The sequence below is a fragment of the Notolepis coatsorum genome, assembly GCF_963971535.1.
Source record: "Notolepis coatsorum genome assembly, chromosome: 12".
Lineage (NCBI taxonomy): Eukaryota > Metazoa > Chordata > Actinopteri > Aulopiformes > Paralepididae > Notolepis > Notolepis coatsorum.
The window spans coordinates 95,474,120-95,501,138 of record NC_140176.1 but is presented as its reverse complement, the minus strand read 5'-3'; the positions used below and the strand labels follow the sequence as shown (position 1 = coordinate 95,501,138).

Here is a 27,019-nt window from a genome sequence, read left to right as displayed (position 1 = left end):
GTGAGAGATAAAGAGAAAGAGAGGGTGTGTGTGTGTGTGTGTGTGTGTGTGTGTGTGTGTGTGTGTGTGTGTGTGTGGGGGGCGGAGGGGGAGGGGGAGCAGCAGGAGACGTGCTGTTCTTGGAGGACAGGGAGGAGAGCCGAGCTGTAGCACCAGAGAGCGTCTCGGACGGAGTGGAGAGACAGACACAGCATGTTACCAAACACTGGGAACATAATCCCTCATTACTGATTATTTATAATCCCTCATCCGTCATTACATATTGACTGGGTGTGTTTAAAATTTTTTTTTTTTTTAATCCTCTCTTTCTCCGATTTTTCTCTGTTTTTCTCCCCGTCCCAATTTAGTCGTTGTGCCAATTCCCCCCCTCCCCTGCCTGGTTATTGTGCGCATGTCCTCCTACTGGTCGGTACAAGGGAACCCTGAAGTCATCCGCACGCTTCCTCCGACACGCGCGGCGACAGCCAGTGACTCTTTTTTCACCTGGCAGCGAGGACTCTCATTGGTGAAGTGTAACGCGTGGGAGGTCACGCTGCCTCCATCAAGTCCTGCCTCCGCTGAGCAAGCGCCCAGACCTGACCTGTAGGCGTCGCTGTCCACAACGCCAGATTCCCACCCATGACTTGCCCTCCCCCTAACTCAGCCAAACGAGTTAGTATGACGATCAGCCCAAGCCAAGGCAATGCTGACTCCGGGAGTCGAGACCGCAGCCTCTTGCATTGGTGACGAGCGCAATCTCCGCTACGCCACCTGACCGCCCCGGACTTGGTGTGTTTGAAGAAAAATGTCTTGTGCACAGACATGTAACATGTGATGAATTGATGGAATGTGATGTGTTTTTAAAGTGTTTATTAAAGTGCTTTAAAGCCTGGCAACTACAAGAGGAAATCATCTGTATTATAATTGGATCACCAACCAATTGATCAGGTCAAGGTCAGCGCATCAGTCAATGCATCCGATTTCAAATGATTCAAGATTCAAGATTCAATAGGTTTATTTGTCACATACATACCAAAGCATACAAAATAGTAGCAAGCCGTATATCTTTACGCGGGGATGGATATTTCAGGACTTATTGTGGGCTTTGTTTAAAATGGCCCAACAGACAACATCCAGTTAATAAAGTATTTGCTTAACAAATATTTTTGATTCAGCTACTTTTACATAGTATACACATCTCTGCACACGGATTTGTACAAAAACCATGGCGTGTGTTCGACACTTCCACACCCAGATATACACGGTGGTGTTAAAATCACTCTAATACATGAGACACCGGTATCGAATCCGGCTGTCGGCGTTGCCTCCGGCTTGGGCCGGCCATCATACTAACTCAATTGGCAGAGTTAGCGGGTGGGAAGTCCATGGGTGGTAATCTGGACGTTGTAAACAGCGACTCCTACAGGTCGGTTGGGGCGCCTGCACAGCAGAGACAGGAAAATGGCGGGGGCAGTGTGAGCCTCCTACACGTTACTCCTCGCCAAATGAGAGTCCGTGCTGGCAGGTGAAAAGATGCGACTGGCTGCCTACACATGTATCGGAGGGGACATGTGATGCAAGGCTTCTATCCTCCCTACAACCGGCCAGTGGGGGGCACATGCAAGCAACGATCAAGACAGGGGAGGGGAGAATTGGCACGGCTAAATTGGGATGGGAGAAAAATAGAAAAAGAGGAGAAAAAGTGGATAAAACTCACTCTAATAGAATCAAATATACAGTGTGATTGAATAAAGCGGCAGCAGTGTGAATAGAGGAATCCCACATTTAGCTGACTCCACTAGTTCCTCTTTTGTCTCGTCACACACATGGTCTTCGATACATTCCGCTTGTGTTTTGTTCCACCGACAGACACAGTCTCTGTGTCTCAGTCTTTGTGTCTCAGTCTACGCTGTCTCAGTCATGTAGAGGCCGAGCTCCTCCAGCCAAGTCATGATGACAGAATATCCAGCATGTCAGCAGCCAGCAGTGTGTGTGTGTGTAGTGTGTGTGTGTGTGTAGTGTGTACCCAGAAGTGTGTGTGTACCCAGAAACACCCCACCTACTAGGATGGCTTAGAGTAGACGACAGAGTACAGCAGCTTGCAATGGGCCTGGTCTACAAGATACACTACAGCACTAAGGTACCCATGTACATGTCAAAATACTTCCCAAAGGTCAGTGAATACCACGAAAGTCTTTCTCTGGTCTGCATCCCCTTAACAATTGTGTGTATTGAGCTGTACTGTACTGTACCCATTCTGCAATCTGTTAATAAAGTTTCCAATCAATCAATCAAAACTGAATGCAGAGCCTGTAAAAAAGTGTAATTGGTTTTGTTTTTTTGAGTGGGTTCCAATAGACTGACCCAGTTGCCAGAATAGAAAACAAAAGAGAGACGGTTCTCCAATATTTGAGTGGAATATTGGATAAAAGTTTATTTTAGGGGAAGTACATTATTGCAGCACTTAATCTTTGTATTAAAAAGGTATTGATGAATGAAATGAACTTACAATTTTTTTTTTAATATATATATTTTTTTATTATTTTTTAAACAAACACATAAACATAAACATAACAACATAAAATTAGATATACAAGCATTAATTAACAGTGCACATCCAATGAAATCACTACTTAAATAAATATATTATACAAGACATACACCTAATACTTGCTATCTAATACCCTACACACATATGCTCTCGCTCGCTCCCCCCCCCCCCCCCCCCCCCCGGGCCCCCCCTTGGATAATCCATCCATTATCCTTCGCTCCTAACCAGGCACTACCATTCATATGCTAGCTTTTATTCTCTCCACCACTTCTAACCACATTGTAATTTTGGATTCACTGAGACCCAAAATTCTTGCTGTAGATATTTCTAGATAAATCACCTCGAGATGAACTTACAATCTATAGGAGTGGTGATTCATAGTAATTCAGTTCTGTTTTTCGAAAAACCCGATTCCGGTCTTCTAAGCTCTCTTCCACAGTATCGGCTACACGCTACAGTGTAGGGAGCTTCCTCCAGCTCTGACTGCACCAGTGTGTCATGCACCATGTGGTTTCCCCCCACTGGTTTGTCACTGCCAGCTGCTCGGAATTAAATTATGAAATGCAGGAGAATTCCCATTGAAGTAACAAGTTCTCTGTCAGCTGAGTAACAATGTTCATCAAAGTACAGTGTAGGTTAGTATATTAGGACATTAGTGCATGACAGTAAGGTTAGTTAGGGTTAGAGTTTATTTATTAAAACTTTTTTTAGATAATGATTGAAGAAGTGCGTCTTTAGTCGACGGCGAAAGATTGCACAGGTTTCGGCTGTCCTGACTGTGGTGGGAAGTTCGTTCCACCGGTGTGGGGCAAGGACCGAGAAAAGGTGACTTCTCTTTGATGACCCTCGGTCATCAGTGTGTAGTTCTGTGTAGGTACTAGGTCATCAGTGTGTAGTTCTCTGGAGGTCATCAGTGTGTAGTTCTCTGGAGGTCATCAGTGTGTAGTTCTCTGGAGGTCATCAGTGTGTAGTTATCTGGAGGTCATCAGTGTGTAGTTCTCTGGAGGTCATCAGTGTGTAGTTATCTGGAGGTCATCAGTGTGTAGTTTGCATACTGAGTGTTTTTTTGTCCCAATGTTTGGGCATGTCAGATTTGTCACAAACGGGGTCAATTGTGACAAAAAGGGAGTCCACACGTGAAAGCAATTAACAATATCATTTATTTAAACCTATCTAAACAATTATCTGTACAAACAAAGAATGTGTATGTATAAGAATCAGTGATGTATGCAGCGTGTGGATGAGTGAAAAGTGAAGTGTGGTGCTGTGTGGTGTAAATAGTAGTATTCAAATATCAAAGATCAAAATGGGTAGAGGTCAACCTGTTCCTGGTAGACGGAGAAGCACACAGAGGGAGTTAGACAGGGAAACATAAATACATGTGCAGCTCTCTCACTGCCCAGGTGAGACTAATTGGGCTAACGAGCCACCCACTCCACCATGCTCCCTGAGAGTCAGCAGACTCACCCATTAGCAGGTAGAGTGGGGGTCGTCACAGGTCTTAAAGGAACACGCCAACTTTTGGGGAAATTTGCTTATTTGCCATCTACCCTGGAGTTAGACAAGCAGATACCCTTTTCTTCTCTGTGCATGCATTAGGCTTAGGGAACAGCCGCACCGTTAGCCTAGCTTAGCGTCATTCACTGGAAGTAGGTGTGCCAGTGTAGCCTAGTTCCCGACAGTGACGAAATACACTCCAAATACAACTCCAAAATGTTCCTGTAAACATGTTGTGACCTGTGTATTTACCACGTGGAGAAAAAATACAAATAATAATTAGACATTTTCGTTTTCTAAGCAGATATATACTGCTGCCTGGGTGCAGTGATTTCATCACCTCAAAAGCCCTGTTGTTTTTTTGTTCCAGTGGGTAAAACCGACCTACTAAATGTCGACCCCATTCACCCGCTGTCTCCTTGCTGTCCGCAGGGCTTTAGGGCCCAATGAATGGCTCCTACTGTAGTTCCAGTAAAGGGTGTCGTGTATGAAGACAATGACTGGAGGGCTGGAAATCTGCCTGGTCAGATATCTGCCCCCCAACCCCCCCTCCAAGATACCTGGCCCACCTGAGCCTCTCGGACAAGGCCTGGTGGCTGGCTAATATAATGGGCACATTCACACAGGGGGCTCACAGTCTGGCGTCGTGAGCGGCTATCAGGGCTCTCTCTGTTCCCACCGTGCAGGTTGGTGTTACTCAGGGTAGGGATGTGCATGACTGACCAAAATCATTTTCGAATAGTCTACTGTTCTTAAGACCGAATATTAAAAAAATACAAATAAAAAAAAAATTCAGTTTAAATTCAGTTAAAATGTTCAGTTTCAGTTAAATTCAGTTATTCCTTTTAATAGAATGGATCATTAAAATCAAAGGGTATTGCACATAAATAGGCACTTCAGATAATCCTTCAGAACGTCGATCGGCTCAGCTGACCGACAATAAATCAAAATGACACCATTCACCACCGTAGCCTATAATAACAGCATCGCATTGGCCGGTTTTAATAAACAAACAGAAACAGTAGCATGTGCATCGTTAGATCAATTAGGCTATAAATTGAATGTGGACACTGGCATGACGTTCATATGCAAAGACTTCACAAACCCACGTAATAAACTTGTTTCTTGCTTACTTGAGTCTTGTAAATACAGTTTCTGGAGTCTTAAGAGTTCAAAGTCAGATATTTATTCCGCCATTTCATGTCAGGCAGGGCAGCAAGAGCAGAAAAGTTGGAATATTGTAGTAGCTTAGTAGGCTTTTATTATCTATAATGGTGGTATAATTATAATTGATACATCCTAAATGATAGATGCATTCAAAACTACATTTCTGTTTGTATTGACTATGCATTCATTGTTTTTTGTTTTTTTTTCCACTTGTAGGAGGACACTGGGGATATGAAGGTAATTATGGTGCAATTATTATTATCATGTCTGACATATGTATCATATGTTGTCTTTGACTGTCATCATATCCTACTGTTATTCGTTGGTCTCGTGGAAGGTCTTATCACAGGTCTTATCACGTCTGCAGATTATACTGTGTGTTGTTGTTTTTCTAAACATAAGACATAAGAACAGGCCCCAACACGCTACACCTTCTCCCCAGTCTAGAAGTCACTAACCATCTACTGGTTTTTACTTAGTAACTACTTATCCTGTATTGACAACCACACATCTGGGTTTAAATCAAACTATTATGTGTTCATCATCACACACAATTTCTTACAGTTAATTTCATCGATTGTATGTTCATTTGTTTTTTTGCCCCCGAGGGCTCTTGGAAGAGTAGCCTTTCAACCAAACTAAAAAACCAAACAAAAAAACAAGCAAACTACAGTAATTTATCATTGTGGTAGAGTGCAATGACTGGAATATCCTATTTCTCAGTATATCAGTATATCAGATGTGTTTATAATGACTCAAAACCATCCTTGATTAAAAAAAAATAGTTACTGTTCCTTTATGATGGACAATCTGGTGATTGTCACCTTTGTTCATTGATGAACACACATATCGTACCACAATATATAAATATATAGTGCACAATTCGCCAATCTAAGATAATAATAATAATAATAATAATAATAATAATAATAATAATAATAATTATTATTATTATTATTATAATAATAATAATAATAATAATAATAATAATAATAATAATAATAATAATAATAATAATAATAATAATAATAATAATAATAATAATAATAATAATAATAATAATAATGAATCCAAGATAGGTCACTATGATCCATGATTCACAAACCATCATTCCTCTTGTGTTGCCAGAGTTACACAATGTCACGCAAGTTGTCTAGCTTCCCCTTCTAGTTTCAAGTTTCAAGTTCAAGTTTCTTTATTAGTTGTCATACAAAAATACAGAATACTTTTATATGAAATGCTTCTTTCTGTTTTGCTCCTGAGAGTGTGCTAGATAAAAAAAACTTGATAAAGTATAAACTAGAAAGTCAAAAGTACGTAAACAAGGGTAAAGTGCAATGAGGTATGAGTTGTAGTGCAAATCTCTTTACCTATAAATATAAAGTGTGTTAAAGTGTCTAAAGTGGGTAAAGTGGGTGCTACATTGAGTTGTTTATTTAAAGTGAGTGTGTATGTGTGGATGTGTGTGTGCTGTGACTGTATTTGATGGATTGTTAGTGTTATTGTCATTGAGCAATCTACGTCGGAATGACTTCTGCATGTCTTACTGTACTTAGAGGGAGTAGTGTTACATTTCATAATTAACCCCGGTCTCACCATACAGGTCTGTTGTTGTCACGTTAATGATTCCCCTGACCTCTGACCTTATAGATCAGGAGTCCTGGTCAGCAGACTTCCACCACTGCAGTGGAAAGTCCCAGTCTCCCATCGACATCGACTCTCAGAAGGCCGTCTACGATCAGACGCTGCCGGCCATCCGACTGGACGGCTACGACCTGACCGGCAACTCCGAGTTGACCTTACTGAATAACGGACACACGTGTAAGCGTACTTGAGTAATTGTACTTCGTTACAATACTTAAGTACTGTTTTGGGGAATTTGTACTTTACTGGAGTATTATTAGGTTTGTGTACTTTGAACTTTTACTCAATTACATTTCAGAGAAAGAAAAATATAGGTTTTACTCCTTACATTTAAAATGCAGACCTACAAAGTACAAATCTCACAGGTCCAACCATTTTAATTAGTATATTTGTTTCTCTGGCCGAACTAACGTTAACGTTATTAATCCTTTGTCCTCGCTTTATATAAAAACAGCCAATCAAATCCCCATCAATGGAAAATTAACCCGCCCCCATACCCATGCTGATTGGTCCTTGTGCAAGACTAGAAAGCGGGGGTCTTTGATTAAACACCTGCTATCAGAAGAATAGACAGTCAGTCTACAAGCTACAGAAGATGGCCACAAACGATAGTACGAGTGATGTAGAGAACGAAACGGAATTTCATTGCCCCGGGAATTTAAAAAAAGTTAGTACTTAAGTACATTTAAAAGGAGAAACTTTTTTTTACTTTTACTCAAGTGTGTTTTTAGCCAGATACTCTGACTTTTACTTGAGTAAGATTTTGAGACGGTACCCATACTTTCACTTAAGTATAATTTCTGGGTAATTTTTACACCCCTGCATGTAAGTGGTCGGCCTCAACGGAACGTTCTTTTGTTGTCATGGTGACTGTGATAAAACAAGGCCTGGCCACCTGGTGGAGAGGTGAATTACACAAGTCCCTCACAAGTCCATCGAGAAAATGTTGGCTTCAGAATAAGCGCTGCTCTCCCCGGGCAGTGTGTCGATGTGCCCTTGAGCAAGACACTTAACCCCTAATTGCTCCCGATGAGCAGGTTGGCACCTTGCATGGTTGCCTCCACCTGTTGGTGTGTGAATGCATGAGTGAATGTGTGAATGTAACGAACAAAATAATTGTAAAGCGCTTTGGATAAAAGTGCTATATAAATGCACCATTTACCATTAACAAGGCTATGACGATGTAATGACTTATGATGGCACGTTAGTTAAAACTACTAATTGAACTTCATGAACTACTCCGCAACACTGTCGCGTGATCAAATCATCTTGTTTGATACTAAATGTATTTGTTAAAACATGGTAAATCATGTTTTTTTTTAATCATCAATTTAGGTTAGAAGTTTGGCAGAGGACGTGACGCTCTCTGGCCAGGAGAATTGGGACAAGCTCCCTGACTTTCGTATCAGATCACGTTATATAACCTTATCTAACAAAAAGGAAGGGGGGGGATAGGGGTGAGGGGTGAGGGGTGAGGGTACAGGAAGGGGGAGAGAGGCAGGTGTTAACAAAAGGCCATGAAAGGAATTTTCCACAGCACCCACTCTATTTCAATGAGGATTTATATTCATTCACTCATTTTATTTTACCTTTACCTGCCGTTCCAGTTCTCTGCCGCTAACATGCTACTGTGTTGTTGTTGTTGTTGTTGTTGTTGTCGTCCTACAGTGCAGCTGAGTCTCCCAGACACCATGCATATCGTCACAGGGTTCGACAACGTGTACCACGCCGCCCAACTGCACTTCCACTGGGGCACGGTGGAGGTTCCCGGGTCAGAACACACCATCGACAACGTTCACTTCCCTGCAGAGGTGAGGAGGAGAGGGCCACCGGAGAGGTGAAGAGAGGAGAGGAGAGGAGAGGAGAGGAGAGGAGAGGAGAGGAGAGGAGAGGAGAGGAGAGGAGAGGAGAGGAGAGGAGAGAGAGGAGAGAGAGGCACCAGAGAGGTGAGGAGAGGAGAGGAGAGAGAGGAGAGAGAGGCACCAGAGAGGTGAGGAGAGGTGAGGAGAGAGAGGCACCAGATGGAGAGAAAAAACCCCCGATTTTCCATTGAAGCAGTTATTAAATGTAACTTTTATTGGTCCTCGTTTCAGGCATTTCATTTTTACAGAGGACAAAGGATCAGAGGTCACCTTTCAGTTCAAGTTAGAAAGCTAGAAAGAGGGGTGCTCCAGTAGCACACCATGTTACCGCGCTGCGTCGCGGGACTCCGTGCTGCGTCACGGATCTGGTTGACTCCGAGTTCGATTCCCGGACTCGCCGTCATTTGCCGAATGTCTCCCCCTGCTCTCTCTCCCGTTTCACCCTACAACTGTCGGTCATGCTTGACCAGAAAAGCGATAAACGCTAAAAAAATAAAGTTTAAAAAAAAGAAAGCTAGAAAGAAAGAAAGAAAGAAAGAAAGAAAGAAAGAAAGAAAGAAAGAAAGAAAGAAAGAAAGAAAGAAAGAAAGAAAGAAAGAAAGAAAGAAAATATGAGGTTTCGGCCGTACATTGTTGATGCACCTATTAAAAACTATAAAACAAAACACCTATTGAGTAACTGCTTCACCTTCTGCAGATGAAGTCAAGGCGTGTCTTTCTGTCTTTCCAGATCCACATCGTTCACTACAACTCCAAGTACACAGACCTCTCTGAGGCGGCCAGCCAGCCAGACGGCCTGGCTGTCCTCGGAGGATTCCTCGCGGTACGTAAAGTCAAATCAAATCAAATCAAATGTATTTGTAAGGCCCGACAACACACGTTTAATGTCCCCATGGGCCAGACATGTCTTCTTTAAGGCCCGACAACACACGTTAATGTCCCCATGGGCCGGACGCCTGAATACTTTTACCAACGGATTTCCAGTTCCGCGTTCGCGTTCTGCGCTCTGATTGGCCACTGACGTTTCTGGTCGCGCCAATCGTGTGACGGCAAGTTCTGCCACCGGTTAAGCTTAGGCACTCTTTCGAAGTTGGTTAAGGTTAGAGTTTGTCTTAGAGCAGGGCGATAGAACACCAACCCTGATTCCAAACTCTAACCTTAACCAACTTCGAAAGAGTCGCCTAAGCTTAACCAGTGATAAACTAGGCGTTAGGTAGTTTGCTGCTGTTCGAGGCGGAAATGGGCGCGTCACGTGATTGGGCGCACATGTCACATGACCAGAAACGTCAGTGGCCAATCAGATCGCACCAGAAACGTCAGTGGCCAATCAGATCGCAGAACGCGAACGCGGAACTGGAAATCCGTTGGTAAAAGAATAGACGCTGGCCAGACACGTCTTTTTTAAGGCCCGACAACACACGTTTAATGTCCCCATGGGCCGGACACGTCTTCTTTAAGGCCCGACAACACACGTTTAATGTCCCCATGGGCCGGACACGTCTTCTTTAAGGCCCGACAACACACCTTAATGTCCCCATGGGCCGGACACGTCTTCTTTAAGGCCCGACAACACACGTTAATGTCCCCATGGGCCGGACACGTCTTCTTTAAGGCCCGACAACACATGTTAATGTCCCCATGGGCCAGACACGTCTTCTTTAAGGCCCGACAACACACGTTAATGTCCCCATGGGCCAGACACGTTTTCTTTAAGGCCCGACAACACACGTTTAATGTCCCCATGGGCCGGACACGTCTTCTTTAAGGCCCGACAACACGCGTTTAATGTCCCCATGGGCCGGACACGTCTTCTTTAAGGCCTGACAACACACGTTTAATGTCCCCATGGGCCGGACACGTCTTCTTTAAGGCCCGACAACACACGCTAATGTCCCCATGGGCCGGACACATCTTCTTTAAGGCCCGACAACACACGTTAATGTCCCCATGGGCCGGACACGTCTTCTTTAAACAAGTCAAGAAGAAACATCACAATAAATCAAGAACAAAGCAAAAACACCATGAAGTCCAAAACATTTTTAATAAATAAAATAAATGAATGCAACATTACCCACGCGAAGGTAAGGAAAAACTAATTAAAACCTAGCAATAGGAGCGGCTACGTGGCGTAGTGGGCAAGGCACTCGCCTGTTCGAGCCCAGCGCTCCACATTGCTTTCAGTTTAGCTGGTCGTTCATACTAATACACATTGGCCGTATTAGGGGGTGGGAAACTGATGGGTGGGGATCGGGCGTTGTGGACAGCGACTCCTACAGGTCGGTTGGTGCGCCTGCGCAGTAGAATCAGGAAGTGTCGGGGGCAGCGTGAGCCTCCCACGCGTTACTCCTCGCCACTGAGAGATCGAGCTGCGCAGGTGAAAAGATGCGACTGCTGTTACCTCGAGTATCGGAGGGGACTCGTGCTATGTATGACTTAGTCCACATTGCAGCCGGCTTGTGGGAGGCAAGAAACAGCGTTCGTGACAGGGGAGGGTTGAATTGGATGATATGAAATTGGGATGGGAGAAAATATAGAAAATGGGAGAAAAAGTGGATAAAAAAAAAAGACCTAGCAATAGAAAAAAATGCACCACAGGCAATGTGGAGGAGAGACACCTTAGAAGGGCCATTCAAGGGGGGATCTATGTCGGTGATAGTAGTGTTGCAATAAAACAGGCGAAACAGTGCACACATACGTGTAATGAAACACAAATAAGTGCATGTAATAGCAACTGAACATCCATTTTGGCGCCAAGATGACCACTATAGAGAGACCTGGTAGCTCGATGACAAGAGAGCTCCTATCGTCGTCTTAACCGCTGTTCCTTTGTATCCTTTTCACGATGTGATGAGATTATCATGCCTCTCTCTTTAAACGTATGACTGTTTCACTTTTAAAGGTTGGCCTTCATGAGAATGAGAACTATGAGAGAATCCTGTCTGCCCTCACTGACGTCAGCATCGAAGGTAAGCCATGGATTAGAGACGTCATGGATATTAGTCAGTGTTCCCCGTTCTCGCTACGGTATGTGAATCACGTTGAATCATGCGAAAGATAACACTTTCCAGTTTCCTCTTGTCGCTGTTTCATCTGAGTATTATTCATCATAATACTCTGTACCATGTACAAGTTCCAAGACTGCTTTAGAGAGCGATCAACTGCTATATTACACATAGCAGGGTTCGCACAAGGTCCTTGAAGTGCTTAAAGTGCTTGATTTTTTACAAAAAAAAAGACAAGGCCTGGAATTCCTTGAAAACATCCCATTTCAAGAAATCTTAAATTTTTTTATTGAATTGTTTTATAAAATCTGACAAGTCGCTGTCTCGCGCCCTCCAACTGCTTTTCCTCATTTCTTCATGTGTGATTCTCTAGCTGGCAAGCAGGCCAAACATTTAAAAGTGAATTGTATCCTTCGAGTGACATCCTTGAAAATGAAAAATAGTGCTTGGAAAAGTACTTAAAAGTCCTTGACTGTACATTGGAGGTGGTTGGGTGGGTGGGGGGGGGGGGGGGGGGATTGGGTAGGAGGGGTAGGTGGGGGACACTGTACAACTGTACAAGCAAAACTGTACATTGGAATATTGACAAGACCATACTTGGTAATTCACTGTACATTGGAGGGGGTTGTGTTAGGACATTTACAGGGGTCAGTTTCAAATTGCAGTCTCCCGTAGGTGTTTTTTGAGAGTGTTTTTGAAAGTGGGTAGTGATTCACATTCCTTTACAGCTTTGGGTAGGGCGTTCCACATTGATGTGGCATAATTGCGAAACGTGTTTAGGTACATGTAGGTATTTCACCACAGGCGTCAGAGGTCAGAGCCCTTAGGAGCAGGTAGGGGTTCAGATCTCACCCAAAGGACACTTATGACAGGGTTCAGGACACGCTGGCTGCTGCGGGAATTGAACCTGTGACCATCCGGTTCTTACAGTGTCACAGAGCCTCCCCTCTTCTATCAGACTCGCCCCATCCGTCGATTCTTTCAAGTCTCGGCTTAAAACACACTTCTATTCACTAGCGTTTGATTCTTCTCAGTGGGTTTTGTGCTTGTAGTGTATATGACTCTTCTATGTACTGATCCTTGTACGCCTGCTTTACCGTATTTCAATGTGTTATTATTATTATTTATAAGGTGGAGCAAGAGTGGCTCGGGAGGTTAGAGCAGTTGTCTGGTAATCCGGAGGTTCCCGGTGTTATGTCCTGTTATGCTACGTATAGGTTGTGACATACTAGCAGTTACATTGTAGGCTACTGTGCCTTTAATAGACGGGCGTGGTTAGCGCTCGAGGTAGGGCTGTGTTTGTAACCTAAGAGGCAGTCGAATAAAGTAATGAAACCACACGGTCGTGTGTTCATTGTCTCAACATAATAATTGGCGAACGAGGATGGCTGATTTCGTTTTACCACCGCCACCACCGTTTCTACCTGTTCCCGGTGACCCAGCGGTTCCATGGGTTAGATGGCTAACGTCATTGGAGGACTATTTATTGGCGTTGGGACTGGAGGATCTGGAAGAAGCTAGGAAGTGCGCACTTCTGCGACACTGCCTCGGACAGGAGGGGCAACGGATTTATGCTACGCTTACATTAGCCGACGATCAGTACTCTACTGCTACCGAGGCTCTGAAGTCGCATTTTAGCTCGGGAAGAAGCCGTCGGATGTACCGGTTTGAGTTCCGCCAGAGAGCACAGAGGTCTGGTGAGACTGTTTCGCAATATGTGTCTGCCCTGCGGGAGCTAGCCAAGCATTGTGATTTTAGGAACTTGGAGGATGGACTCATAGTCGACCAGCTGATTGAAAGAACATTGTGTGCTCAACTGAGGGAGAGACTGTTATTAGAGCCGGACGCCATGACACTAGCTGATGCAGTAGTGATTGGAAAACAGTTGGAGACAGCTATCTCTGAGGCGCGCAAGTTTTCCCGCGCGGTGCATGAGCCTGTGACGTCACCTCCACCCGGAGTTCAGAACGTGGCCCAGGAGGCAGCTGGCGCAGACTGTGACAACTTCGATGTGCAGAGAGTGGCAGACAGGGCGCCGAGGGAGAGGGAGAATGGACAAAGGCGTTGTGGTAACTGTGGCTCCCCTAAGCATGCAACCAGGGACCTGTCCTGCCCTGCTCTAGGCAAGCGCTGCCGTAACTGCAACAGGGTTAACCATTTTGCACGCTGGTGTCGCTCTCCTCCTGATCACGCACAGTCTGGGGCTGTTCCCATCAATACAGTACAAAGCCCACAGGCCTCATTCAGTCATTGCACATGTCGTGTGGGTGGGGCCTCCATACCACTCCTCGTGGACACAGGGGCTAAAGTGTCGCTCCTGAATAAGTCCACTTATGACCGGCTCTTCAGTCACGTGCCGTTGACTACAGCAGCAAACGCCCTGTCGGGGTATGGCCACGCCCCGATCACCACTTTAGGGGTAGCCTGCCTACCTGTGGAGTACAAAAAGAGACACATCCCTGACACCGAGTTCTACATCACACGGAGAGGGGCTAACATCATGGGGCTAGACCTGTTTCATGCTCTGGACTTCACATTGACCGACGCTGGGGGTCTACGCGTCCTGCAGGTCACCGCGTCCTGGCCTGACCATCACCCGACACTGTTCGAAGGCCTGGGCTGTATGACTGGATTTGTGCACCAGCCCTCGGTGGACACGTCTGTCCGACCCGTCATTCAGCCGCTGCGGCGCATTCCCTTGGCCCTCCGTGATGCGGTGGAGGAGGAGATTCGTCATCTGGTGAAGGAGGACGTCATAGAACCGATCAACGCCTCTCCCTGGGTGTCCAACCTGGTGATAGCCAAGAAACGGGGGGGGCGCGGACTGCGTCTATGCGTCGATCTGACAGACGTAAACAAAGCCATCATCCCTGACAAGTATCCCCTCCCCACAGCGGAGGAGCTGACTAGCCATTTCCATGGCTCCACGATTTTCAGTAAAATGGATTTACGTCACGGCTACCTGCAGGTTCCCCTGGCACCGGGCAGTATGGACCTCACAGCGTTTGTCACACATGTGGGGGTTTTCAGGTACAAGCGCATGGCTTTTGGCCTGTCATCAGCCCCAAGCTGTTTTCAGAAAATAATGTCGCTCATTTTGGCTGGCATCCAGGGGGTCAGCATCTACTTGGATGATGTGGTGGTGCATGCGCCCACCGCTGCACTCCACGACGCTCGCCTGGAGCAGGTCTTCCAGCGCTTCAAGCAAAACGGGGTCACACTCAACGCGGAGAAGTGTACATTTGGAGCTACTGAGGTCGAGTTCCTGGGGTTCAGGCTCTCCAGGGAGGGTATCACCCCGATCATGTCCCACACCGAAGCAATCCTGTCCCTGCCGGACCCGCAGTCGCCGTCCAAGCTGTCTTCTTTTCTGGGCATGGCTGCCTACTACCTCCGGTTCATGCCACACTATTCTGACTCGACGGCCCCTCTGCGCCAGCTGTTACGCAAGGATGCGGTATGGGACTGGACCCCGGCCTGCCGGGAGGCTGTGCGCGTCATCAAACGGCAGCTCACGTCCCCGCCAACACTGGCGCATTTCAGCCTGACCGCGCCCACCTTGGTCACCTGTGACGCCTCTGGGGTGGCGCTCGGCGCCGTGCTATCCCAGGTTTATGGAGGGGTAGAGCGTCCAGTGGCTTTTGCCTCTCGGGCCCTCACACCAGCCGAGCAGAAATACTCTGTGGGGGAAAGGGAGGCCCTCGCCTGTCTGTGGGCCTGCGAACGCTGGCATGTCTACCTGTATGGCAGGGCGTTCACCATTCGCACAGATCATCAGTCTCTGACAGCGCTGCTGGCGACCCGAGGGGCGGGGCACAAGCCTATGAGGCTACTGAGGTGGGCTGATAGGCTGAATCAGTACAACTTCGGACTCGAGTTTATGCCGGGGCGCTCTAACACGGTAGCTGACCTTCTTTCAAGGGCCGTCTCTACGACAAAAGAGGCGGGTGAGGCGAGTCCTGAACAGGAGGACGACGTGGACTGGGTCCACATGCTGCATGGACCGCTCAGCGCAGTAGTCACGCTGGCTGAGCTGCAGCAGGCTGCGGCTGAAGATGAGACATTTACAAATCTCCGTGCCTATATCCAGGACGGCTGGCCAGCCACGGTGGAGGACAGACTGCTCCCCTACCGCCGAGTCCGCGACGAGCTCTCCTGCTGGGGGAGGTGTGCCTCGCCCGCGGTCACCGCGCTATTATACCAGAGGCGCTGAGGGCCAGGGTATTGCACATGGCGCACGACGGCCACCTGGGGGTGGTTAAGTTGAAACAACGCTGCAGAGACACAGTGTGGTGGCCTCACATAGACGGCGACGTAGAGGAGCTGGTGCGCAACTGTACCTGCTGCCTGCTGAGTGGGAAAACGGGCCAGCCGGCTACAGCACCCCTCACCCTGACCCCGTGGCCGTCCGCGCCGTGGGAGCACATTCAGGTTGACCTATGCGGAGAGCTTCATGGGGCCCCGGCACATGCCCGCTACCTGATGGTCGTGCACGACCTACACTCGAAGTGGCCAGAGGCCATCGAACTCAGCTCCATCACCACACAGAGCATCACCGACAACCTCGTCAAGCTGTTTGGGCGCTGGGGCCTGCCCAGTGTCGTCACCACAGACAATGGGCCTCAATTCATCTCGGCAGAGTTCTCTGAGTTCCTGTCACTGAGGTCCATCAGGCACATCAGGACGTCGGTCTACCATCCTGAAAGTAACGGCGGCGTTGAACGCCTAAACAAATCTCTGAAGAATGGAATCAGAGCCTGCCTGGAGGAGGGGAAAACCTTCAGCGCTGCACTCACCCAAACTCTCCTGACCATCCGGGCATCCAAGCACTCCACCACAGGGGTCTCTCCGGCTCTGCTCATGATTGGGCGAGAAATGAAACAACCACTAGACTGCTTGAGAGCTGAACCGGCCCCTGCATGCGAGAGCCCTGGGCTCGAGAAGGCCAGAGATCAGGTCCAAAGCTCACAGGCTCAGATGAAACGGAGGTATGATGCCTCTCACAGAGTACAGACTCCCACTATGTCAGCAGGGGATTGGGTCAGGATTAAACACGCCAACCGCAAGAACAAGCTGAGCTCATACTGGTCAGCACCCCTCCGAGTGACCCGTCAACTGGGTCCGGCCACCTACAGACTAGATGATGGTTCTCGCTGGCACTCAAACCGCCTGCATAAGGTGGGTGCCCCGACACTGCCTGCATCATCCATGAGCCAAGCTGCAACCCGCAGTTGGCAGCCCCGCTTGGAAGCAACCAGGGTGGGAGGTAACCCACCACAACCACCAGACCCTGCTCCCCAGCCTGCTCGCCCTCAGAGGGTGAGGGCTCCACCCGCTTGGCATGGGGACTATGTTACTGGGTAAATGCCACGGGTTGGTGGACTGAAGTGTTCAGTTTCTGTTCATGGACTGGAATGTTCTATTGCTGTTGCAAGAGGGAAGGGGGGGGAAAATGTTATGTCCTGTTATGCTACGTATAGGTTGTGACATACTAGCAGTTACATTGTAGGCTACTGTGCCTTTAATAGACGGGCGTGGTTAGCGCTCGAGGTAGGGCTGTGTTTGTAACCTAAGAGGCAGTCGAATAAAGTAATGAAACCACACGGTCGTGTGTTCATTGTCTCAACATAATACCCGGTTCGATTCCCGCTCCTCCCGGGCAGCGTGTCGAAGTGTCCTTGAGCAAGACACTTAACCTGTTAAGCCCTATTTTCTGAAAATCCGCCTAAAATACATACCTAAGTAAATGGAAGATTGCTCCACTTCTACAAGGGCCATTTGCATGTTCTTGGTATCTAGGGACATCTATGCATCTCATGGAATGTATTCCCAGTGTCAGAAATATTGTCTGTTACTAGGCTTGAGTAAATTGTGATGAAACAAAGGAGAATATTTATTATGATTTTTATTTGCATCTTTGACGGTGAATGCAAAAAATTACCAGACATGAAAACTGAGCACCTTCTTGACACGTGTACAAAAAAATTTAAGCAAATGAATAAAGGGAAGATGATTATTAACCCCTAATTGTTCCGGATGAGCAGGTTGGCACCTTGCATGGTTACCTCTGCTGTCGGTGTGTGAATGAAAATGTGAGGAACAAATTATAAAGCGCTTTGGATAAAAGCTGCTATATAAATTCACCATTTACCAAGTGCCTTGTACAGCACTTTTAAACGTGCTTTATAAATAAAGTTGACTTGATTTTCGGCTAAACACGTTTCGGGGACTAAACACGTTTCGCAATTATGCCACAATAATGTGGAACGTCCTACCCACAGCCGTAAAATAATCTGAATGCCTACCCACCTTCAAAACTGCTCTCACAGAGCATCTACGGGAGGCTGCAATTAGAAACTGGACCCTGTAAATGTCCAACCCCCCCACCCCCCTCCCACCCGAACCCCCTCCTAATGTACAGTTTCCTCCACCTCGCATGTATATAGTTTCTGTTAGGATCTCTGTACTGTATATATTAACAGTACTGTATATTTGTATATCTTGTATGTCATAAATGTAACAGTACTGTATATCTGTATGTCATGTATGTCATAAATGTCATGATATATCTGTATATCTTTATGTTGTGTATGTCATAAATGTCATTATGAATTGAAAATGGGGGACCCTGATGTAAACAAGATGAAAGTCTTTCTCTGGTCTGCATCCCCTTAACAATTGGGAGGTGTAGTCTGATGTCACTGGTTGTTCCACCCGTATAGGGATTTATCATTGGGAAAATGGATTATCGGCTATTGTAACAATTCTGCCGCATGGAAATTGAAAAGGTTTCCATTTTTGCACAAAATTACTTCCCTTCTATCACTAACATTGTTGTTTAAGCATTTTTGGTTGAAATAAAATTCGGCGATTTTTTTTTACGATTAATTGCGAATATTTTCATAGATTGTGGATGAATAAGCACAGAAATGTACACCATGCAAATGTTAATGCTTTATTTGTTTTAAACGAGACGATTTAGAAATGGGCAATGGGGAAATACATTGCGTTGGACAGAGGGTGGAACACGAAAAACGGCAATGACGTAACCACTACAGCTCCCTATAGAGCTGTACTGTATTGTACCCATTCTGTTAATACAATTTTCAATTAATTAATCAATCAATCGCTTGTCTTGTCTTCCCCGCCCCAGAGAGCAACACTGAGATCCCGGGCTTCAATGTGCGTCACCTGCTGCCTAACAACCTGGAGAAGTTCTACAGATACACCGGCTCCCTCACGACCCCGCCCTGCTTCCAGACCGTCAACTGGACCATGTTCAACGAAACCATCACTGTGTCCAGGAAGCAGGTCAGTCCTCCTCACAACACCCTGTGAGCCGGGAGGAGGGATATCAGTAGAGGCTAAACCCATAGATATAGATATAAACACTAGATGGCTCAAGGCGGAGTCTCCCGCGTAGTTCACCGGCGGCCATCTTGCTTGAGTGGACTACTGCTTTAAAGTGATGATCTGCACAAACAAAAATACTCTTAAAACTCGCTGAAATCTTGACGGATTTACAAACGCTTTGGGTTATTACAAACGTTATTGATTCTTGCTCTGAAGATTTCTTTTTATTATTATTATAATTTTTTCATATGAAAGTCCATTATAAGTATGCAGTATGATAACTACATCTCTGACGTTTTTAACAAACCAAACGGTTGAAAATGTAGCAAGCTATGGTTATTTCAATAGTACATGCACTGACTATAGTCATGCATGTTATGAGTGGGCGTGCTCCACCCACGCAAGATGGCTGCCATGTGGCAAAGTCGGTCTCCGTTGGCCAGCAGCGCAGGTGAGTCATCTAGTGATATATATCTATGGCTAAACCCACCCCCAGTCCTTGCAACATCCTGTGAGCTGAGAGGAGGGATATTACTAGAGGAGGCTAACCATCCCGTGAGCTGAGAGGAGGGATATTACTAGAGGAGGCTAACCATCCCGTGAGCTGAGAGGAGGGATATTACTAGAGGAGGCTAACCATCCTGTGAGCTGAGAGGAGGGATATTACTAGAGGAGGCTAACCATCCTGTGAGCTGAGAGGAGGGATATTACTAGAGGAGGCTAACCATCCTGTGAGCTGAGAGGAGGGATATTACTAGAGGAGGCTAACCATCCTGTGAGCTGAGAGGAGGGATATTACTAGAGGAGGCTAACCATCCTGTGAGCTGAGAGGAGGGATATTACTAGAGGAGGCTAACCATCCTGTGAGCTGAGAGGAGGGATATTACTAGAGGAGGCTAACCATCCTGTGAGCTGAGAGGAGGGATATTACTAGAGGAGGCTAACCATCCTGTGAGCTGAGAGGAGGGATATTACTAGAGGAGGCTAACCATCCTGTGAGCTGAGAGGAGGGATATTACTAGAGGAGGCTACACATCCTGTGAGCTGAGAGGAGGGATATTACTAGAGGAGGCTAACCATCCTGTGAGCTGAGAGGAGGGATATTACTTTTTGCCCACCCCACACTTAATGTATCACGGAATTTCAATGTGGAATTAAGGAATATCAAAATAAAAGCACACATTGTTGAACTTGATCATGCATATTTATTAGAAAATGTAATTACAGCACTATGTTATCAATACACATTTATAAAACAAGGCATATTTAGCCAAAATATGTTACCAGAACATAAATATATATATATATATATTTTTTGCCAATGCACCAGGCCCTTTGAGAACCACTGTACTGGAGGCTAACCTCACCCAAAACTCAGTTTACCTACCCATTAGATTTGTGAAATATTCGTCTGCGAATACTAGCCTACTGTAAATATCGATGGTATTCATTTGTAGTGTATATTACATTAAAGTAGAATCAGGTGAAATAAATTCTTTCAATTCAAACCTTTATTTAAACTGGAAATATCAGTCGAGGTGTTCAACAATGTCGAGTTACATGTCAGTTCAAATGAATAGGTAAAACATAGATGAATGTAAAGGTAAGAAAGAAAAAGTTAAATAGTTACACATCAAGAAAATTAGGCAACAAGCAAAACACAGATAGAAACTCAGATAGAAATCTGGTAAATCAGTTACACTAAGTACCAGGGAGGTTGAAGATCATGGCCCTAAACCAGCGGTCAGCAGAGAAGCGGGTTTCAGCTAATGCTGGAGAAGTTGGTACTAAAACAGAAACGTTCCAGCTTCAGACTGAAGCATGTGACCTGAAACAAGTAATCTGAGTCCAAAGATCCATATAGCATCAGGTAGCTGTATCTATAATGGCCTTATAGATAAACCAATGATCATTACGCCTCTCTGCCATAAAGTACCACAAAGTACCCCAAAGTACCCCAAAATACCACAAAGTACCCTAAAATGTGGATGTGGATTTGAGAGTCAAACGGACAGTTCTTTACTGAATGTGTCTTTGGGAAGCGAGGTAGTTCGCCTGCACTGGGACATCGTGTCTGAGACTCGGGTAACTGATGGTTAATTAGCCGTTTGTTAACCCTTTCACTACCACACTACCAAATGGTTAACCCTTTCACTGCCACACTACCAAAAGGTTAACCCTTTCATTACCACACTACAGAAGGTTAACAATTTCACTACCACACTATAGAAGGTTAACCCTTTCACTACCACACTACAGAAGGTTAACCCTTTCACTACCACACAACAGACTACCACACTACAGAAGGTTAACCTTTCACTACCACACTACAGAAGGTTAACCCTTTCACTACCACATTACAGAAGGTTAACCCTTTCACTACCACACTACAGACGGTTAACCCTTTCAGTGCCACACTACAGAAGGTTAAGCATTTCACTGCCACACGACAAAGGGTTAACCCTTTCACTACCACACTACATAAGGTTAACCCTTTCACTACCACACTACAGACAGTTAACCCTTTCACTGCCACATGACAAAGGGTTAACCCTTTCACTACCACACTACAGAAGGTTAATTTTTTTTTTTTTTTTTTTACTTCCTCTTTTTCCCCCTTTATTTTTTCCGTTTTTCTCCCATCCCAATATTAGTCGTTATGCCAATTCCCAATCCCCTACCGTCGGTCTGGGAGGGCGGAGACTATCACATGCTTCCTCCGACACATGTGTAGCCAATCCCCACTTCTTTTCACCTGGCAGAGCGGACTCTCACTGGGGGAGTGTGTGGAAGGTCACACTACCTCCCCCAGGATCCGACGTCGCTGTGCAGGCGCCCCGACCGATCTGTAGGAGTCGCTGTTTTACAACGACCAGGACCCACCCTCGCCGGGTTTTCCCACCCTCTAACACTGCCAATTGTGTTAGTATGGACGGTCGGCCAACCCGGAGGCACCACAGCTGGATTCGATCCCACTGTCTCTGTGGTGGTGGGCAGACCGTCGGTTAACCGTCTGTAGCGTGGTAGTGAAGGGGTTAACCTTCTGTAGTGTGGTAGTGAAAGGGTTAACATATAGTTCCTCACTGGTGCCCTAGGTACTAAAATGGTTGTCTTTATCCTTAAAAACAACAATATTTGAATCATTACGTGTCGATGATGTCTTATTAAGTGTCTCTGTCTCACTGGTGTTTTCCAGTTGGCTGCTCTGGAGGACACCCTGAAAGCCGGCCAGAGTCGACATCTCAACAAGAACTTCAGAGCTCCACAGCTTCTCCACGGCAGAGGGGTCCTCGCCTCCTTCACCGCCCAGTCGGCCCCGGGAGGTAAACACACGTCCCGCCTTGAGACAACATGTCCCTCCATTCATGTCCCTGAGAGAGTAAATAAGAGCACGTCTCCAAACCCAGGTGAGGGGGCCGCTTAGGAGACCCTCAGTTACACAATTTGAGATTGTGTCCCTGCCTGTTTTGTGCAAACAGCGCACAAGACAAAAGATGTTTGACGAGACATAAGTGTGTGCCTTCGATGAACTCTGAGCTCGTTTGGTTTAGTCTTCCGTCTCGTTCGCGTCGCTGCCAAACTCACACAGGCGCACGTTTGTGCCCGTGTGAAAGGGTGCAGGGTCTTATCTCGTAAAGGCAAACCAGAGACGGGGTATCGCATTGCATGATAACATATAACCTTTGGCACCGGGCCATCAGCAGCATGAGCAGAATAACCAGCGTTTCCAGACAAGGCAGCATGTCAGTGAAGTGCAAAGGTTGAAGTGTGGCTCTCGGCTCAAAATAGTGCTTTTCCTATCGCCTCAGCGCTACAAAGGCCCAGACACATGTGCGGTTATTGTTAAAGGTACAGTCTGTCATTACATGATTGCAGCAGTGTAGATATAAATTGCCCCGTCGCTCGATTCTTGTTTGCATGGTGAGTTAGTAGACTGAACTTCTAAACGTATTATGCAAGCCTTTGATACTGGCAGAAGAAAAAAAAACACCTAATGAATGAATTAATGAAAACTTTATTTAACAGATTGCAGAATGGGTACAATACAGTACGGCTCAATACACACAATTGTTAAGGGGATGCAGACCAGAGAAAGACGTTTGTCTTGTTTACATCAGGGTCCCCCATTTTCAATTCATAGTGACATTTATGACATACATGACATACATGACATTTATGGCATAGGGACATACATGACATACAGGTATTTAGTACTGTTACATTTGTGACATATACGATATGCACATATACAGTACTGTTACCCATAGATCCTGACAGAGTATATACATATGATGGGGAGGGGACTGTACATTAGGAGGGGGTGGGCGAGTGGGAGAGAAATATACATACGGTGGGGAGAGAATATACGGTGGGGAGGAGACTGTACATTAGAAGGGGGTGGGTGGGCGGGAGAGAAATATACATACGGTGGGGAGAGAATATATACATGCGGTGGGAAGGAGACTGTCTATTAGGAGGGGGTGGGGGGGTTTGGACATTTACGGTGGCCAGTTTAGAATTGCAGCCTCCCGTAGGTTCTCTTTAGGAGCGGTTTTGAATGTGGGTAGGGATTCACATTCCTTTACAGCTTTGGTTGTAGGAATGTAGTTTGGTTGTGGTTTGTTCCTAAGCATGAGTTGTTGGGTTGATTACACTTGTACTCACTTACTCACTTGTAAACATTAAACATTCAGAGTAGAACGAAAGGTTCGTCTCGCTCTTCGCCATTATGAGATATCTCTTATCTCCTAGCACATAATGTGCTCACGAACAAACAAATGCACTCACATGCACGTGATCAGGCCACGCCCCCGCGTCCCGCTATATTTCCAACACTGAAAACCCAACCAAGGGACCTCAGGGCGCTAAGAGCGAGACGCTCAGCCAGTATTCATATAACTAGGTTATAGGATAACCTTTCGTTATATTATCATACTGGCCAATCGCGTCTCACTCTTCGCCATTATGAGATATGGGGCAGAGCAGACGCGTGGCCCGACAAGTGTACCCCCTGAGGGCCCGTAAGCCCCAACCAGGGAGGAGGGGAGTCCCGTCCACCCGCCCGTCCTAACGAAGGGGGGGAGGCAGTCAACTCCACCAAAGTGCGAAAAAGGGGGAACCAGACACCCCTGAAAAACGCACAGCACAGGCGGGACCACGTGTGACACAGCACCCCGTGGCACACACCCACACACCCCTGCTAGCCCACCAAATGGTGGGACGCAGGAGAGGTCCCAGACCTCAGAACCGCCTGGGAGACAGAACCCCCAGTCACCTCCATGAGGTAAAACCTAATGAAGGGACCCGGGGAGGACCAGAAGGCTGCAGCACAGATGTCCTCCACAGAGGCCCCCCCTAACAGGGCAGCAGCCCGAGGGGGGGACCTGTCCAGCCAACGTGCAGCAAAAGGCAACGCCCCCGCACAACCAATGTGACAGGTGCTGCTTGGACAGCGCCTCACCCGCGCAAGGGCCACCGTAACAAACAAACAGTTGAACGGAAGCCCTGAGAACCCGAGTCCTGAGGTAAACCCCCAGTGGACGGACAGGACACGACAGGTGAAGGCCCGCCTCCAACTCACTAGCGTGAGGAGGTGGACGAACGCCTGAACCACAATATCCCTGGAGCGAAAAGTGCTCCGGATATTCTTTGGCACGAAGACTGGATTAGGCCTCAGAGTCGCACCGCTATCGGCTGAATAGACAGGCACTCAGGCCGCACCGAGAGAGCACACAGCTCACCCACGCGCGTAGCGGAGGTGATGGCCAAAAAGAACGCGGTCTTCAAAGACAGCTGATCCAATGGCGCCTGCTCAAGAGGCTCAAACCAGTTGGCCCAGGACCAGTTGGAGGTCCCACTCGGAGACAGAGAACGTTCCACAGGCTTGAGACATCGAGCGCCAAGCAGGAATGTTCCACGAGAGGGTGGCTGAACAATGTTCTGCCCCCACACTCGACCATACGCCACTCCCCAGCGTAAGCCGCGGTAGAGGACGGAGCGCGTGCGTACCGGATAGCGTTAACCACAGAATAGTCAAGACGCATCCCCACCAGATTCACACTGTCAGCAGCCAAGCCTAGAGGCTGCCCCAGAACAGGAGGCAGAACAGAGTTCCGCGTGCCTGAGAGAGGGCCCGCGGTGACCATGGAACAGGCCACGGCGGGGCCACCAAGAGCTGAATCAGGGCCAGGGACCACACAGCTGAGCCCCGGCTTGGCGCGACCAGGACCAAGTCCCGCGCTCCCGACGTACCCGCCCCAACAGCTGAGCTATCAGGTGTAAGGGGGGGAATGCGTACAGAATCCCGGACGGCCACGGAATCGGTCCCAGACCTGCCCGACTATGTCTGGACCAGAGTCTTATAGAGAGAGAGTTGCGACACGCTTTGATCTCGCCGACAGGCGATCACGTGGTTCACGTAGCTCCCTTAGTTCCAATTGTTTTTGCAGCACTGCAGCACTCAGCGCTGTCGACTTGATTTCAGCGGGACAGAACGGCAGAACTACTACTGTTACAGCAATTTTTGGTACTTATTAACACAATGTGCATTGATCACTGTTGCGTTATATCATTTACATGTCTACTACTTTAATATTTACATTATATTACTTTATATCACTAGGCGATGACGGCAATTTCGAACGTTACTATAGCTACTGATGACTATCTTTTACATTAGCCATATCACGGCAGTTGTTAACAGTGGCGGCCGCTGCCGCTGGTGCCTTGTGGGTCGCAGTTCACGTTAATAGGTCGAGTTGAAAATGTAATGCTCTGAGATGCTCTGGAGCAATCTCTCTCTGTCTCTCGGATCAATCAAATCAAATAATTAACACATGTATGTTGTCATTTTAAACAACTCACCATTCATTCATTATGCATCAGCAGCAGCTAAATTAATGTTATAGTTCACAACACAGCAGCGCGTTTTGAATCGCCAGCCTATTATCGTCTCAGCAAGCACAGTCAATACTTTTTTCCGTAGCCGCATTTCGCGGAGACAGCTGTGTATAGCGAGAGAGAGAGAGAGCGAGAGAGAGAGAGATAGAGAGTTACGTATCATGTATTAAACTAGAGTTAAGATCGCTAATCTACCTTGTTGTTGGCTTGTTGATAAAGTATATCCACTCCATGGCATTGTCCATCCAGCCTGTGTTGATGTCCATCCATTGTGCGCATCCATATAGCTTGTTGTTAGCCAACAAGCTGTGTGAGTGAAGAGCTGTGTCTTTGTCCATTTCCGCCTCGAACAGCCTGCAAACTACCTGGCGTTCTATCGCCATGCTCTAAGACAAACTCTATTACTCTAACCTTAACCAACTTTGAAAGAGTGCCTACAGTAAGCTTAACAGTCTAAAGAACTTGCAGTCACGGTACGCTCGTCTAAGACAAACAGCTGCCTGCATCATTCTCACAACAACACTATCTCCACCGATCACCAACCTAGGAATAATAACCTAGAAATTGGATTCGGCCAATGATTTGTCCGTCTTTCAAACGGTGTTGATTTGATGGATTTAACAGAATTATCCAATTCCATGGTGGTAGCTTTAGCTAACTATAAATCGAAATGAAAATACTCAGTCCTTGAATAAACCTGGCGCATTCCCCCGAGAAATGCGGCTATGGAAAAAAACTGGCATCGCGTCGGCCAATCAGAGAGCGTCTCCACGAAAATGCGGCTATGGAAATTCTTCACGGAAGTTCACGCTGCTGCCTAGACCGCTTCAAATTGCGCTCGGATTCCAACATAATAGTCATATTTCAACACACAACGCCGTATGCACTGATTGGCTGTGACGGAGACAGCGATCAAACTGTGACGCGCACTCAGAGCGCTATCGCTTCTAGCCCGGGTGAGAAATACGAAAAAATAAAAAAAAACGTCACTTCCTGCTCATGAAAACGATGTTTTTTTTATTTAGATAATAACGTTATATTGTGCATTGGAAATACAAACATAC

At 46.6% G+C, this 27,019-nt stretch overlaps 1 protein-coding gene across 1 annotated transcript in view; it reads left to right on the top strand.

Moving 5' to 3' along the window:
* ca9 (carbonic anhydrase IX) overlaps positions 1 to 27,019 on the top strand; it is a gene marked incomplete at its 5' end in the record, with an annotated part of 48,670 nt that overhangs the window by 5,462 nt on the left and 16,189 nt on the right. The window contains 7 exons of the mRNA XM_084325951.1: positions 1,883 to 1,901; positions 6,845 to 7,015; positions 8,507 to 8,649; positions 9,431 to 9,523; positions 11,600 to 11,666; positions 18,856 to 19,013; positions 22,252 to 22,378. Of these exons, the coding sequence (XP_084182077.1) occupies positions 1,883 to 1,901; positions 6,845 to 7,015; positions 8,507 to 8,649; positions 9,431 to 9,523; positions 11,600 to 11,666; positions 18,856 to 19,013; positions 22,252 to 22,378 (778 nt within the window). The remainder of the gene's footprint in view (positions 1 to 1,882; positions 1,902 to 6,844; positions 7,016 to 8,506; positions 8,650 to 9,430; positions 9,524 to 11,599; positions 11,667 to 18,855; positions 19,014 to 22,251; positions 22,379 to 27,019) is intronic.